The 14724-nt window shown below is 41.8% G+C and overlaps 1 protein-coding gene across 2 annotated transcripts in view; it reads right to left on the reverse strand.

The window, feature by feature from the left end:
* Nucleotides 1–14724, reverse strand: part of DNAH6 (dynein axonemal heavy chain 6) — a 213209-nt gene that overhangs the window by 65174 nt on the left and 133311 nt on the right. For both annotated transcript variants that reach the window (XM_088026190.1, XM_028122448.2), the window contains exons 48-57: nt 13678–13920; nt 12154–12321; nt 11437–11672; nt 10060–10321; nt 8801–8924; nt 7432–7628; nt 6043–6246; nt 4783–4908; nt 2039–2203; nt 4–71 (exon numbers count right to left, since the gene is read on the reverse strand). In XM_088026190.1, coding sequence (XP_087882316.1) covers nt 4–71; nt 2039–2203; nt 4783–4908; nt 6043–6246; nt 7432–7628; nt 8801–8924; nt 10060–10321; nt 11437–11672; nt 12154–12321; nt 13678–13920 — 1793 coding nt within the window. The remainder of the gene's footprint in view (nt 1–3; nt 72–2038; nt 2204–4782; nt 4909–6042; nt 6247–7431; nt 7629–8800; nt 8925–10059; nt 10322–11436; nt 11673–12153; nt 12322–13677; nt 13921–14724) is intronic.

A 14724-nucleotide genomic window follows, 5' to 3' on the forward strand; every position in this document is an offset into this window, starting at 1 on the left:
TACCTTAACAATTGATCCTCTAGACCTGATTTGGTTACGGTGAAATTGATGATGGTAACTTTAATGCACACCTGAAAGAGAAGCATAGATTTACATGAAAATGCTTAAGTTCAGATGAGTCAAATAAGAAGTGCTTTCTTTACTAGAACGGGGCCCATTATTACCCAGCTGGATGTCTCTCGGGTCTAATTGTGAACATACCCACACACCCACACACCCACCAAACATACTATGTCTTACAGAATCCTAATATGATTTTTCCCTGCAGTATGAATGACAGTCTTGTTCCTCACAGGCCACAGTTATAGAATCCTACATGGTGCTTTAAGGAAAGGTGAGCCAGCAGAGGGTTAAAAAGATCAGGTTCTGATTCCAGGTACACCCTTTAGTGCATGTTGGACAAGCTACTCACCCCTGCTGAGCTTCAATTCCTGAGATTTAAAAATTGGGATAATAATAGTTATAACTCACAGGGTATTTGTGAAGACCAAATGAGGTAAGAAAATCACTCAGTTACAGTGACTTGTACATAGTTTGTCCTTGTTGAAAAGAAGTGATGACCGATAATAGAGCTTTATACGTACTGTGTCATCAGAACATTTTTATGAAAAGTGATTGCTATAATATTCTGACATTACTAGAATCAGTTAACAGCAAAAAAAGAGTGTTTGAACATCCCATATTTTACATGTTATTCTTATTTAATCTTCACAACGAATCCTTGAAGTAGGCTTTATCTCCACTTTTTGGTTAATTGACCTGAGGATCCAGGACATGGAATAACTGACCCACGGTCACAGAACTAGTGTTGGGTAAGGTGTGCGATGCTCCCTCCCCAAAGTTAAATAAGTGAGAAGGTTGTAAGTCATTGGCACATCGGTCACTTTTCTAAACTTCACCATGGATCTTGCGACATGAGCTCTGGCAGGGACTGTGAAAATTATACCCCTCAAGGCTGACCTGGGCTTTTAGTGGCATTTCCCTCATCTTATTCAAGAAGTGTGTCCGTTTCATCTAACCTGAGCACAATTTAGTGAAGACAGTCAGCTAGGAGAAAATCGGTAACTAAAAGGAAAATGACACTATTTGGAATGGCATATGCAAGGGTTTTATTGTTTTGGGGATGGGGGGAGAGGTGAAGGAGTAATTCTGATATGTGAAGTTCCTTCCCTAATTGTGTGGGCCCTGTTGGAGAAAGGGAGACCTGCCACACTGGGAAGACCCTGTGGAGCTTGCGGCCATGCCTGGAGCTGTGGCAGCACCGTGAGACTGCAGGGACGAGCAACCTCTTGGAGCCCCGTGCAGGAAAGGAGAAAGGAGACCCAGCTGCCTTCATTTCTGTTGCAACTGCCTTGGGCTCTGCAGCACAAGAGTAGTTCTTCCGGATCCTATTGTAGCTCAGGGACGTGTGTGGAAGTGAGGTTCACATAGATCCCCTTAAAGTCTAAGGGCATGAGGGATGCCCCTTCCTCCAGAACTCTAAGCACAGACACACCGGATGTTTGAGTCATCACTCTCTAATGGTGACAGTCACCAGAGTTTTCAAGCTGGCAACTTCTTTATTTGGGCCTTTATGCCACGGGCATTTGCAAATGTTAATATTGGCATGTCCCCCTCTCCCCACAGACTCTCTGTGAAGCCCTGGTTCATTTATGAGCCACAGCAAGAGGAGCACAAATGGCCTTGAACTGAAGGAGGGAGAAGAGTGATTAGAAGGGAGTGCTGCTCTGTGCTGTGCAAGCAGCTGTGGGCCGGGAGGGAGATGGAGAGAGAGCGCTGAGGAGGTGCACAGGGCCGCGGACAGGGCAGCACCTAGGGACGGGGTGGGGAGGGACTCAAGTCCAACTGAATGGCGAGCAGAAGGGCAACTAGAATCAGAATCAGGACGCAGAAGAGAAGCAAGAGTGGAGGACAGTGGAAGGAAGGGGGATGGCAGAGCAGAGGGGAAAGGGGGAGCTGGGAGAGGGCCCACCAAATGTCAGAGACCGTCACATGTAATAGTCCACTCGGGCTGGGATTCCAGACCAGCAGCTCATACCTCAGGCAGGTAATGGGGATTTGGCAATTTGGTTGTCATATAGAACCTAAAGTTTTTGTCATAATCAATGTCTGAATCTCCAAGGTGAATGAGCAGCCGTCCACCACTCATGAAAGTCTGCTTCAAGAGAATGGGTTCTAGAGCTGGATCCAAGGTTTCTTTAAGCTTGAAAGTTAAAATAGAATACAAAAAAAAAAAAAAGCCATTAAATGGATGGGTATTAAAGAGGGCACATTCTGCATGGAGCACTGGGTGTTATGAACAAACAATGAATCATGGAACACTACACCAAAACAAATGATGTAATATATGGTGATTAACATAACAATAAAAAATTAAAAAAAATGGATGGTATCAATTTCTCTGAATTCCTTAGGCCTCCAAATTTACTTTGAATGAGCAATTTTCCAGTGATCTGATAGATATTTCTCTTACTATGCACTCACTACCTCTAACGGTGTATATTTTCCAGTGGTTATCTTATCGGTGGTCTAAGAAAATATGATCATGTGAAGGCAATATAGATGGTTAGACTAATTGTACATACCATTCATCCCCATAAGGAAGAATCTGAGAAAGGCCGGTCTCTGCAGGTGGCCCTTCGGCAGGACCCAGACAAATGATCTGTTCACTCTCATGGTTGTTCTAAGGCAAGTGATGACAGTCTACAGCCTGAAGGCCAAAATCCTGCCCTCTGTGACCTGTTTTTGTATGGCTCTTAAGCTAAAAATGATTTTTCACCCTGTTAAAGGGTTATAAAAACAAAACCCTAAACCCAAACCAAAATGAAGAAGAATATTTGTTTGAATAATATTTGTACAGGGACTGTATGTGGCCTAAAAAAACTAAAATATCTGGCTCTTAACAGAAAAGGTTTGTGGACCTCTATTTTGTATGATAGTTATTTTCTTTCCCTCAAAGCAAATTTGACTGTTGGCAAGAACTTGGGCCTGCCAACACTGCTGTCGGACCCCATGACAAACATCCTTATGTCAGCATGGGTGTGATGGGGGTCCATGGCCCAGGAGCTGTCAAAATTTGATTGTAATCCATAGTTAACAAATCTATTTCATACTGTGACATGATACCCAAGAATGTAAACAAAAGTTTATGAGATAAAATTTCCATTCCCACCTATGATACAATTTTGTGTTCTTAAAAATCTATTCTATTTCATTAAAAAATGCTGGTTGAGACCGACTAACTCCATTTCACACCCACGAATAGGTGGAGAGGAAGTTGGAAAATACTGCTTTACAAATGTAAAAAGCAGCTAGGTGCATGTTAATGACTCCAAGTCACAGAAAGCAGGACAGGTCTGGTCAGAGTAGCCTGTTCTGGCTGGGGTGCTGACCAGGGCCCAGCCCCTGCTCCCAAAAGCACTCAGCTACAGTTACAAGGCCCTGCCATCCAGGGGCAGAACGTCATAGAAAGTTTTTTGTGCCCTGCCTTGAGAGAAGAAATTCTCCCAGGACCTCCCGTGTTACAAAGTAAACCGGGGTTTAAGAATCCAGATTGGGCTGTGGAAAGAGCCAAGATGTCCATCCACAGATGAATGGATAAAGAAGATGTGGTATATATACACAATGGAATATTATGCAGCCATCAAAAGGAATGAGATCTTGCCATTTGCAACGGCGTGGATGGAACTGGAGGGTGTTATGCTTAGTGAAATAAGTCAATCAGAGAAAGACATGTCTCATATGACCTCACTGATATGAGGAATTCTTAATCTCAGGAAATAAACTGAGTGTTACTGGAGTGGTTGGGGGTGGGAGGGATGGGGTGGCTGGGTGATAGACATTGGGGAGGGTATGTGCTACGGTGAGCGCTGTGAATTGTGCAAGAGTGTTGAATCACAGATCTGTACTTCTGAAACAAATAACGCAACATATTTTAAGAAAAAAGAAAAAGAAGATAACAGGAGAGGAAGAATGAAGGGGAGTAAGTCAGAGGGGGAGACGAACCATGAGAGATGATGGACTCTGAAAAACAAACTGAGGGTTCTAGAGGGGAGGAGGGTAGGGGGATGGGTTAGCTTGGTGATAGGTATTAAAGAGGGCACATTCTGCATGGAGCACTGGGTGTTATGAACAAACAATGAATCATGGAACACTACATCAAAAACTAATGATGTAATATATGGTGATTAACATAACAATAAAAAAATGAAAAAAAAAAGTTAAAAAAAAAAGAATCCAGTTTGGGGCTAACATAACTGCACCAAAGGTTTGGGGAGACTTTTCCCACCCCTGTAACATCAGGGTTTGAGTGAGGGCCTGGGACCCACTACAGAACCTTTCCTATGTTGGTTGGTCAAGGCTAGAAGGGTAGAGAATAATATTTATGCCCACCAGAATGTTTTGCTGGCTTCCCGTCATCAGCATGTGTAGACAGTTCCTCCTGGCCCCAGGGCTCTGCTGCTCTGCACTTTCATGGCAGCTAACCATCAAGAGCCACAACGGGGCTAAGAATCAGCAGTGTCAGAAAACAGCCCATCCCACTAACACCAAAACCATGTCTGGAATCAGAAAAATCATTCAGTCAACGGATTGCTCCCCACGTGATAGTGCACTGTTTAAGGAGCAAAGTGATTGGTTTGAACAACTTGCAATGGGTTTGAACAACTTGCAAAATGGAGCTGATTGGTGTCTCTAGCATGATGCAGGCATGGCCCGTATAGGATTCCATACATGGTCTGAAAGTTGGGGATGAACCAGAGAAAAGAAAAGTGAAAAGCAAACCTCTTCCAGCAAGACGGGTAAACCAAGTCGGATTGAATTTTCGAGTGTACGTAAGAAATTACTATCCGTAAGCTTAATGATCTTTAAACCACTCTTGCTTTCTTTATTCCTTATCCAACGGTTTGCCTGTTTGAGAAAGCACAGAGCAGGACATTGGACTTAGAGTTTTATAAATGACTAGCAAATGAAAGTTTTTAGAGTAAAGTTTAGAAATTTTGTTCGATTTAGAAACAGGTTTGAAAGATGAAAACGATAAAATATTACCCTCCTGCAAATAAAAAACACCTTTTAAACTCATGTTTGGAATTCTTCCTTTTATTCAAATTTGAAACAAATGAAGAAGAGACACATCTAGGGAAAAAGCCCATCCTTAATGTATTCAAGCTTGTCTTCCTGGCTCTGACAACAGCTCCCTTTTCCAAACCCCACTTAGAACAGTATAATCCATGGACTTAGGAGTCAGATAATAGGATTCTCTAAATTCCAGGCAGGCTTGCCCTAAAACCCATCCTACCCTGACTTCATTCTGACTCTTCAGACCTTTTAGGAACAAGAACTATATAGGAAGGGTGACTGGGTGGCTCAGTCGTTAAGTGTCTGCCTTCGGCTCAGGTCACAATCCCGGGGTCCTGGGATCGAGCCCGGCATCAGGCTCCCTGCTCGGCATGAAGCCTTCTTCTCCCTCTCCCACTCCCCCTGCTTGTATTCCTTCTCTTGCTGTCTCTCTCTCTCTGTGAAATAAATAAATAAAATCTTAAAAAAAAAAGAACTTTATAGGAATGAATTTCTACTCCCACAGAAAATAGAAAACTAATGGTCAACCCCATAAATAAAACCAATCAAAATCAAGTATGCAGAGCAGTTGGACTCTTCTTCCCTTTCACCTCCTGCCTCCACAAAATGAGGAACTTGGACTAGAATACATTTTTTTAAAGGTTTATTTATTTATTTGAGAGAGAGAAAATGTGAGTGAGGGAGAGAGAGAAGCTCAAGCATACTCCCTGCTGAGTACAGAGCCCAACTCGGGGCTTGAGATCAAGTCCCCAAGATCATGACCTGAGCCTAAACCAAGAGTCAGACATTTAACTGACTGAGCCACCCAGGTGCCCTTTGGACTAGAAGACTGCTAAACTCCCGTCTAGGTCTAAATCCCCAACATCTTACAAGTGTCTTTGAGTTCACTTTTGGAATTTGGAACGGACAGCATAACAGCAAGCAGGGCTAGGAGGCTGCTCTCTGTCTGAAGCACTTGTTACGCACCTGATCCTGGGGATCAATCATCAGAGGCCACCGTCTCCCTTGAGTAACCAAGATGCCATTTTCTGTTGATATTATGTCACGGGGCAGCCCATCAGCGTTCCACTGCCGTATTTCATAGGGATCTCCAAGAATGTTAATGAGACTGAAGGAAGGATTGATTGGGATCTCCAGAGACAGACAGTCCTGGATCCAATACTCTATAAGCTGTGGGAGGAGGAAAGCTTATTTGTATAGAGTCAGGAACACTTGGTAAATGAGGATACATACAAAATGTCATGGTAACAAGTAAGTTCTAGTGGTCTCCACATGCACCCTGGCATCAAAGCATAGGACACAAGAAGTGGATTGACAATCAGATCTGGGGCCTAGAACCATACCATAAACTAGTGGTGACTTTGGGCATATCACTCCCCATGTCTGAACCTGTTTTCTCATGTATAAATGACAAATGTTATCACAGTAGTCTTCAACCAGGGGTGTATTGTCTCCATTGGGAGAGTCTGGAAGCATGTGGAGAAGTCTGGGGTTATCACAATGACTGTGGGTGCTACTAGCAATGAGTTGATGGGGCAGAGGATGTTGGCAGGTTACCTCCTTCAGTGAATGGGACAGTCCAAAAGCACCACTGGCACTGCTCACATGGCACCAGATGACCCCTGAGCTTCTGTTGAGTCTACGAGTCCTATACTAACTAGGTTTTATAACTCAAGGGCAAGGATGAAGCCTTTTCAGGAAGGCATTTCATAAAAATGGCCTGAAAAATCTCTCCAAATAATTTCATTTACTGCTCCTTCCCATTGCCTAGCCCTTTGTAGCAGTCTCTCCAATTCAGAAAACTTCATCCTGGCTGACTTGAAAGATTTATTTATTTATTTGAGAGAGAGAGAGAGAGAGCATGGACATGGGCGGGGGGTGCAGAGGGAGAGAATCTCAAGCAGACTCTGGTTGAATGTAGAGCCTGATGTGGGACTCAATCTCATGACCCTGAGATCATGACCTGAGCCGAAATTGGGAATTGGCCACTTAACGGACTGAGCCACCCAGGTGCCCCCATCCTGGCTGACTTTAGATGCCACTTCTGATCTTAAGTTGGCGGGGACTCCCTGCCCTTTTTCTTCCCCCAGGTTCTTGAGCTGTATAAGGAAGTGATGACTAACTTTCTAAGGCAGGAAAGGAAAGGAAGGAATGTGTTAAGGAAATCCTAGGGGTAGACCATTGCTGGCTGATGGGGGAGCTGGAGGGCTGTGGAGTGTATAAATAAGTTTCCATCATGGAGAACCTTCACAGTGGAGAGCCTTCCTCTAAACTCAGGAAAATGATCCCCCCTACCCTGCCTCTGCCAGTTTCAGCTGCTTCTCACCACTCCTCACAGAAAGTAAGTTTACTCACCGATTGCCTATACTGGGCTGTGAAGGCCCCATAATAGGCAACACAAGCTGCTGCTATAAACACATTCCCAATGATATTTGATATCTCCTCATTGAATTTTTCGATGCTTTCTTCCCATCGAACTTGCTCATCTCCTAATGAAGCCGTCAGCTTTCCAGCACGTATCAGACGTGCTTTGGTCAGGGCCATAGTCTTTGCTAGAAAATTTTAAGAAAATCAAATTATGTTATTCAGTATTTTCCTAAAATATAAGATGTTTATTCACCTGCTTTTGCTTAGAGTGGCAGTGGCATTATTTAGCTAATGATGTCAATACATCTCTATGAAACCTCATACCAATTCAGCGTTATTTCCCGTTCCAGAAGCAAGTCCAAGTTTGCCTCTTCCAAGCAAACAGCTCCTTTTTGATACTCCATTACTCTGGCTGAAGATAGCTCTCTCTGTGTCTGTGTAGTATTTATATTCTGGATCAAATTCATATGTCAAATCGCGTTGTAATGGAACATGCCCCAACAAGCCTTCTGCACAGGAGTTGAATGTATGCCATATACATAGATCTAATCTTACATTAGGCTAGTGCAGTACCTCCATGGAAATATGTTCTACATGTTGAATGGAAGCTGAGATCTGACTGCCTGAAAACTCCTTCTACTTTTAAAAATCAGGTATCTCCTTGTGGTATAAATATATAAAATGGAATATTACTCAGCCATCAGAAAGGATGAATACTTACCATTTGCAACGACATGGGTGGAACTGGAGGGTATTATGCTGAGTGAAATAAGTCAATCAGAGAAAAACATGTATCATACAGTTTCACTCATATGTGGAATATAAGAACCAGGGCAGAGGATCATAGGGGAAGGGAGAGAAAACCAAATGGGAAGTCATCAGAGAGGGAGAAAAACCATGGGAGACTTCTTTTTTTTTTTTAAAGATTATTTATTTATTTATTTGAGAGAGAGAGCAGAGCGAGAGAGAATACGAGTGGGGGTAGGGTCAGAAGGAAAGGGAGAAGCAGGCTCCCTGCTGAGCAAGGAGCCCGATGCAGGGCTCGACTCCAGGACTCTGGGATCATGACCTGAACCGAGGCAGATGCTTAACCGACTGAGCCACCCAGGCACCCACAGTGAGAGACTCTTAACTGCAGGAAACAAACTGAGGGTTGCTGGAGGGAGGTGGGTGGGGGACGGGGTAACTGGGTGATGGACATAAAGAGGGCACATGATGTGATGAGCACTGGGTTATATGTAACTGATGAATTACTGAACTCTGCATCTAAAGCTAATGATGTACTATATGTTGGCTTATTGAATTAAAAAAAAAATCAGGCATCTCCTGACCACCATAAATTTTATGAGTTACTCACCTAGACCTTCTTTCTCATTCACACCTTTGTCATATTCATCTTGTAAGGCTTGTATTTGATCTTCTACTTGCTTTAGTAATGCTTGCTTTTCTCTCAAAGTGGCCATAGTAATATCAAGTTCAGCCTAATAAAATCAAATAAATATTTAAAATGAAAATCCAAGGTCCCCAAAGAAAATAAAATTTGCCCACTTCTAATACTTTTTTAAAATGTATTTTTAAAATAGGATTTATGTTCTCTTTTTCATGTCTCAAAATATTTTGATTTGGTATATAAAGTTAAAACAAATTAAAGTTTTTAAAATATAAGAATAGAAGCACAACAGCACAAAACAAAACAAGAAACAAAGCCCAATAAAATAAATCATAGAAGGAATAGAGAAACAGATGTACCATTGCACATTAATCCCAAAGCATTTGGGATTAATTAGTTACTCCAATGGATTAACTTTAAATGATGAAATAAATGAAAGATTCACTCAACTGGGAAAACAAATCTTTCCTAGCGAGTTCTCTAGAGCAGGGGTCTGCAAACCAAATTCAGCCTGCTGCCTGTTTTTGTACAGCTAGCAAACTAAGATTGGTTTTACATTTTTAAATGGTTGGGGAAAAAAAATCAAAAGAAGAATAATACTTCATGACACATGGTAATTGTATAAACTCAAATTCCTGTGTGCATAAATAAAGTGACATTGGAACACAGCCATGCTTACTCGTGTATTATTGATGGCAGTTCCTGTGCTGCAACAGCAGAGTTCAGGAACTGCAATGGAGACCAGATAACCAGCAAAAGAAAATATTTACTCTCTGGGTCTTCATAGAAAAAGTTTGCCACCCCTGCTCTCGAGCCACTGTTCCTTTCAGTAACCCTATCCACTCAATGAGCATTCTTTGTTCTGCTTGGGACCTCACATCTGATTGGGGCTTAAGCTGGTTTTAGACCCTCAGATGACATCACGGAGTGTGGGAGTATTAGCAAATGCAACCCAGAGCATCACATGCTAGAGCTAAAAGGCACCTGAAAAATATCATGGGCCTGATGATATGACTATACTAAGGACTTATTTTCCTTTCATGCTGGGAAAGGGCTGATTTTAGAGGTCATTTCTGAAAGAATAATCTCCACCAGCTCTTTTTCTACAACAAAAACTAATTTTCAAGAACATTGTTACTATCTATGTTTTGCAAAGTCACAGGAGCTTGAATGATTAATGATCATGGCCTTTAATTATATAAAATATTGCAACACAAATGATGTACCTGTGCAGCATGGAGTTTTTGTCTCTTTGGTTCGACTTCTTTGACTACCCTAGAGTATAAATCCATCGCTCTTACCCACATGCACATGGATTTACATGCTCTGGAGACTTTCTCTACTTTTTCAGGCACAAAATCAGGATTGTTAATATACTTTTGGAGTTTTGCCAATATCTGAGGCTTTATGTTCTCCTTATCATATTCTAAAAGTCTTCTTAGAAAGTTAGAATCACCAAGAAGTTGCTTGGCTGTTGGCCAATCAGGCCTGAAAGACAGACATGATAAGTTAATAGCACTGTAATAAAGTAATTTAAGAACAAAAGAAATGTGTTCTTCTGAGAACATTAAGATATTATCCCAATCAGTGGGTAGTTTTAATCTTGATACTATAATCCCAGTCATTGGTAGTTAAGTACACTACAATTCCTGGGGAGACGTTCCTGGATGACTAATGTTTCATCCAACCCAGTTTTGGTAGATAAAGGAATTACAAAATCAGAGTTTTAGAAGTGTAAGACATTACAGAAATAATAGTTTTATTTTTACAATGCCCTGGCACTCACTTGCCTTAGTTTAGGTCCTTAAAATCTCTTGCCAGGACACGACGATCACCTTCTACCTGGTTTTATGTCTCTCAGGCAACCCTGCTCCTTGTGAACTTCTGCCAGATTGATCTTTCTCACAGGAAAAGCCGATTAGGTCGAAAATGTTAATGGTTCTCAGTCCCCTCTGACCCGAGCTTTCCATCTGTGCTTTGCAGAACTCCCTGGCTCCACTAAGGTGCTGGCCAGAGAGGGAGCAGGAAAGCTGGGTGGGGGTCCTCCGGGCCTTCTACCCTTGCTTGATCAGTTTTACATAGAAAAATTTCTTATAATTTTTATTGAAAAAAATTTGTATTACTAAAGAAGGTTTGAAAACTACATATCTCCAGGATGAAACACAAGACCTTGCATGCTGTCATCACTGCTCTCCTCCACAGTCCCATCCCATTCCACGAGCATCAAAGGTCCCTGAGCTCTCCTCATAGTCTCACTCTCCACCTGAGGCATCATATCTCAAAAACCGGCTCACACCTCTCCATGAGCACTCTTTTTTTTGGAAGTCCTGATACTACGCAATTATCACATATCTTGAAATTACTATTTTTCATGTCTGTCTCCCCATTATCCTATATGTGCTTTAGGGAGGAGCTTTGTATCTTCCATCATCTAGCACAACACAGATGTTCAAAAAAATGCTTGTTGAATCAATCTGTTGAATGACTGACCAAATCAGTAAGAAGGCAGAGAAGAGAATGAGCACATATAAATGAAAATGTAGAAAAATACCAAAGAAATTCCCCCATGCATTTTGGTAACACATGATTATGGATGTACTCACTTGGCATTCAAGAGAATAGAAATCGCTTCCATAACAGTCATGACCATATCTGGGGGCTTTGTAAAAACTCTGATTTCCGATATGTCTGCTTTATCTAAGGAATCCAGGGCTTTATTAGCAGCATCAAGGGCAGGGAGAGCTTCTTCAAGGTCTCTCTGAGCATCATCGGCAATTGCTTGGGTTTCCTCAGCTTTCACTTTTGCTGTTGCTTCATCTTCCTGCACAATGCTACGGACCTAAACATTGAAACACGGCTGCTTAGGTGGCGTCAGTATTTGAATTTCAATGTTTAAAAACAAAGCCAATGATAATGCATCATATTTGTCCCTCTGGATTATACCAACAACGAAAGAGTATTAGCTACAGTGCGTTTTAGGCTCTCCTTTGTCCATCTCATGTAGGGTGATGGGATAACTGAGTTGAAGCTGTTAGAACAAACCATTCCTTCTTAGGAGATGAAGAGCTGCTGCTTTATATTTGTTGGGGGTACTTTTCTCACCACTCTCTGTCCCATTCATTGTGTTCACTCATTCTCAGGGTGAGAACCAGGCTGATTCATTGAAGGTAGGTTGTTTACAACTTAAAAGCATTGTTAAAACTATCACTTAATTATTTTAAAGACATATAAAATTAAAAAAATCCAATCCCATGTCATGATATATAGGTGATCAGTTGGTGATCAAAACCTTTTCACCCACGATGTCAGGGTATGCATACCTGATCAGCATTTTCTTGATCTACTGCCAATTTGTCCATCAGGGCTTCAACATCTTGTGATTTTTGAAAAAGGACAGGTTCTAAAGCTGAAAGTTCTAATTTCATTTTATCTACTAGTACGTTTGTTTCTAATAGCTTGGTGAGACCGTTCTTCACCCGGTCACGTGCCTAGATGACAATAAAAATATCTATTATAATGAATATTGTAAACTATACGTTTCTTGGCATCTCTTACTCACGTACTAGAATTTTACATTTACAGAACTGGTAAATCAGTTTGTAATACTTAAAATTGTGAACAGACAGAAATCTTCAGGTAACAGAACTCTAGGAAATGACCATGACATTCACCACGGTGGGTGTAGATCCATGCCCCCTAGTCACAGCGGTTGGCATGTCACCGGACTGTGGGCTCACTGAGGAACCACATCATATTATTTTTATTCCCTTAGCTTGGTAGCTTGGTAGCTTGGTAGACTGTTGAATGAACGAGGGGTAAGTTCAGATAGGAATTTCTGGAGGCCACAGCTCTAGGAACTTGTTTCGTCAAGATGGGTAAGCAGAGCTAGGAACTTGTCAGTGATCTGGGGACTCAGCTCTGGTTGCTGCATCTGAACCCTACTTCCCAGTGGTAAGGAACTTCTGACTAGGATCAAAGAGGCAGTACTTAGAAGAAGAGGCAACCGGGAATAACTATTTTTTGAAGGTGAGTCAGAAAGCCTGGTTCAAATTGACAGGTTTCAAAATATCTACCAAGTTATTTTACAAAGCATGTATTTATTTACCAAGTAAAAATCCTCTGAAAAACATTAAAAATACCTTAATGGTCTATACTTCTATTTTAATTTTGATTAAAATGTTGACAATTTCAGCTCATGTTAATAGCCTGCTGATGGAGATCGTGATGGCAGCCACTCTTTCCTGAGCACCTCACAGGTGTCAGATCATATTCTAAGCCCTTCACAAACAGTATCTTATTTAAACTCCACAACAATCCAAGCGGTAGATGTAGAAATTTCTAAACCTTATTTTCTACTAAGACCTAGAAGTTACAAAATGTGCTCAGGGTTGTGCAGCAAGAAAGAGGCAGAACATAGGTTGTATATGGTCTGCCTGACACTGAAGTCCTTGCTCTTAATGGCAACTATGGACACACGTTAGGCCACCGAAACTCCATCTCTGCTGCTTAACAAAGGTTCTCCTCCTCATGAAATATTGCAGAGATGTCTAACTTACCGCCTCACTTTGATGCTGTTACAATGTCTGTCTCATTCTACAGAGGCACAGTTAGGTAAATGACAGTAGAAAAAATATACATGTCAAGGAAGGGGAAGGCCTCTCGGCCGACAGCATGAGACATTCTTTTCATCTTTTTGTCTGTCGCAGGTTGTCAAGGGCACATGTGGGGATGGAGAAGGCTCCAGCAGGTAAGGTGGCATGTAGAACTTCTGCTAGTTGTGGCAAGTTTTGAGTTCAAGCAAAAAAAAAAAAAAAAGTTTTTTTTATTGATAATATTATACTTACAGAAACCAACTGCTTCTTTTTCTCACTCAGCATAGTCAGGAAGAGATTGATGAGTTCCAAGTAGGAGGTAGGCGTTGTGTAGTACCGTCTGCGGAGCTCTGTGTAATAGCGTTCTGCCATAGTGGAGATGCTCAAGTGAACGTTCACGCACATGAGGGAAAGCTTTTCTTTCAGTTCTTCTTTTCCAGCATCCACGTTTGCGAAAAACGTCTTTGATACAGAAAGAAGTGCTTCTCTAGGCCACTGAAAATAAAGATATAATTTGGAAAGTCTCTTGCTCATTTCTATAATATACATTTTAACAAGTAAGAAAATGTGTTTCTCTGGACCTCTTCCTTGCTTTGTCCCCCCTTTTACCCAATGAATTCCTACTCATGTCTGTAATATGTAATGAATGGAATGGCTGTGTTCATTAGAGAGGGATCTGGGGCTGCGTTTTCTATCCCTAGCACAGTGTCTGGCACATGGAAGTTGTTGAATCAGGATTTGTTAATTGAATGAATAAATGAATGGGTGTATTTAGAATAACTCCATGAATAAAATCACATACATTACGAGGACCTCACGTCCTTACTCTGTTTATTATGCAGGTCCATTATTATAATCACTGTCCTCTTCACCTCTTCAACTTCTTTGCTCCTTTCTTGCTTCTCTGCACTCACTGGAACCTTAGCTAAATGCAACTCTCTTGTTACCCCATGTCTGTGACTGTGTGGACGGCTAGAGAAAAACACACAACCTTGCGCCTGGCCTCACTTTAACTTCGTGACAACTAGCTCAAGTGGGTTCTTAGAGCAGCCCAGAAAAGCTTCTATAGACTGCTAACACCTCCTCTTTCCACTTCATTTTCAGCTGATGACCTTGCTTCCCACATCACGAAAAGAAATAGAAGCAATGAAAACAGAATTCAGTGAGCTCTCACCCCCACATCTTCCCATCTCCCTGTTATCTGTGCTCATATACTCTGTCCCCCGCTCCTGTTCCTCTGGGGTATGCTGTGCATGCTCCCTGCCCGGGCTGACCCCTTTACTGATGACTCCATCCCAT

The sequence above is a fragment of the Eumetopias jubatus genome, unplaced genomic scaffold (genome assembly GCF_037043125.1).
Source record: "Eumetopias jubatus isolate StellerSeaLion01/CBP00866 unplaced genomic scaffold, mEumJub1_p1.0 scaffold_9, whole genome shotgun sequence".
Classification (NCBI taxonomy): domain Eukaryota; kingdom Metazoa; phylum Chordata; class Mammalia; order Carnivora; family Otariidae; genus Eumetopias; species Eumetopias jubatus.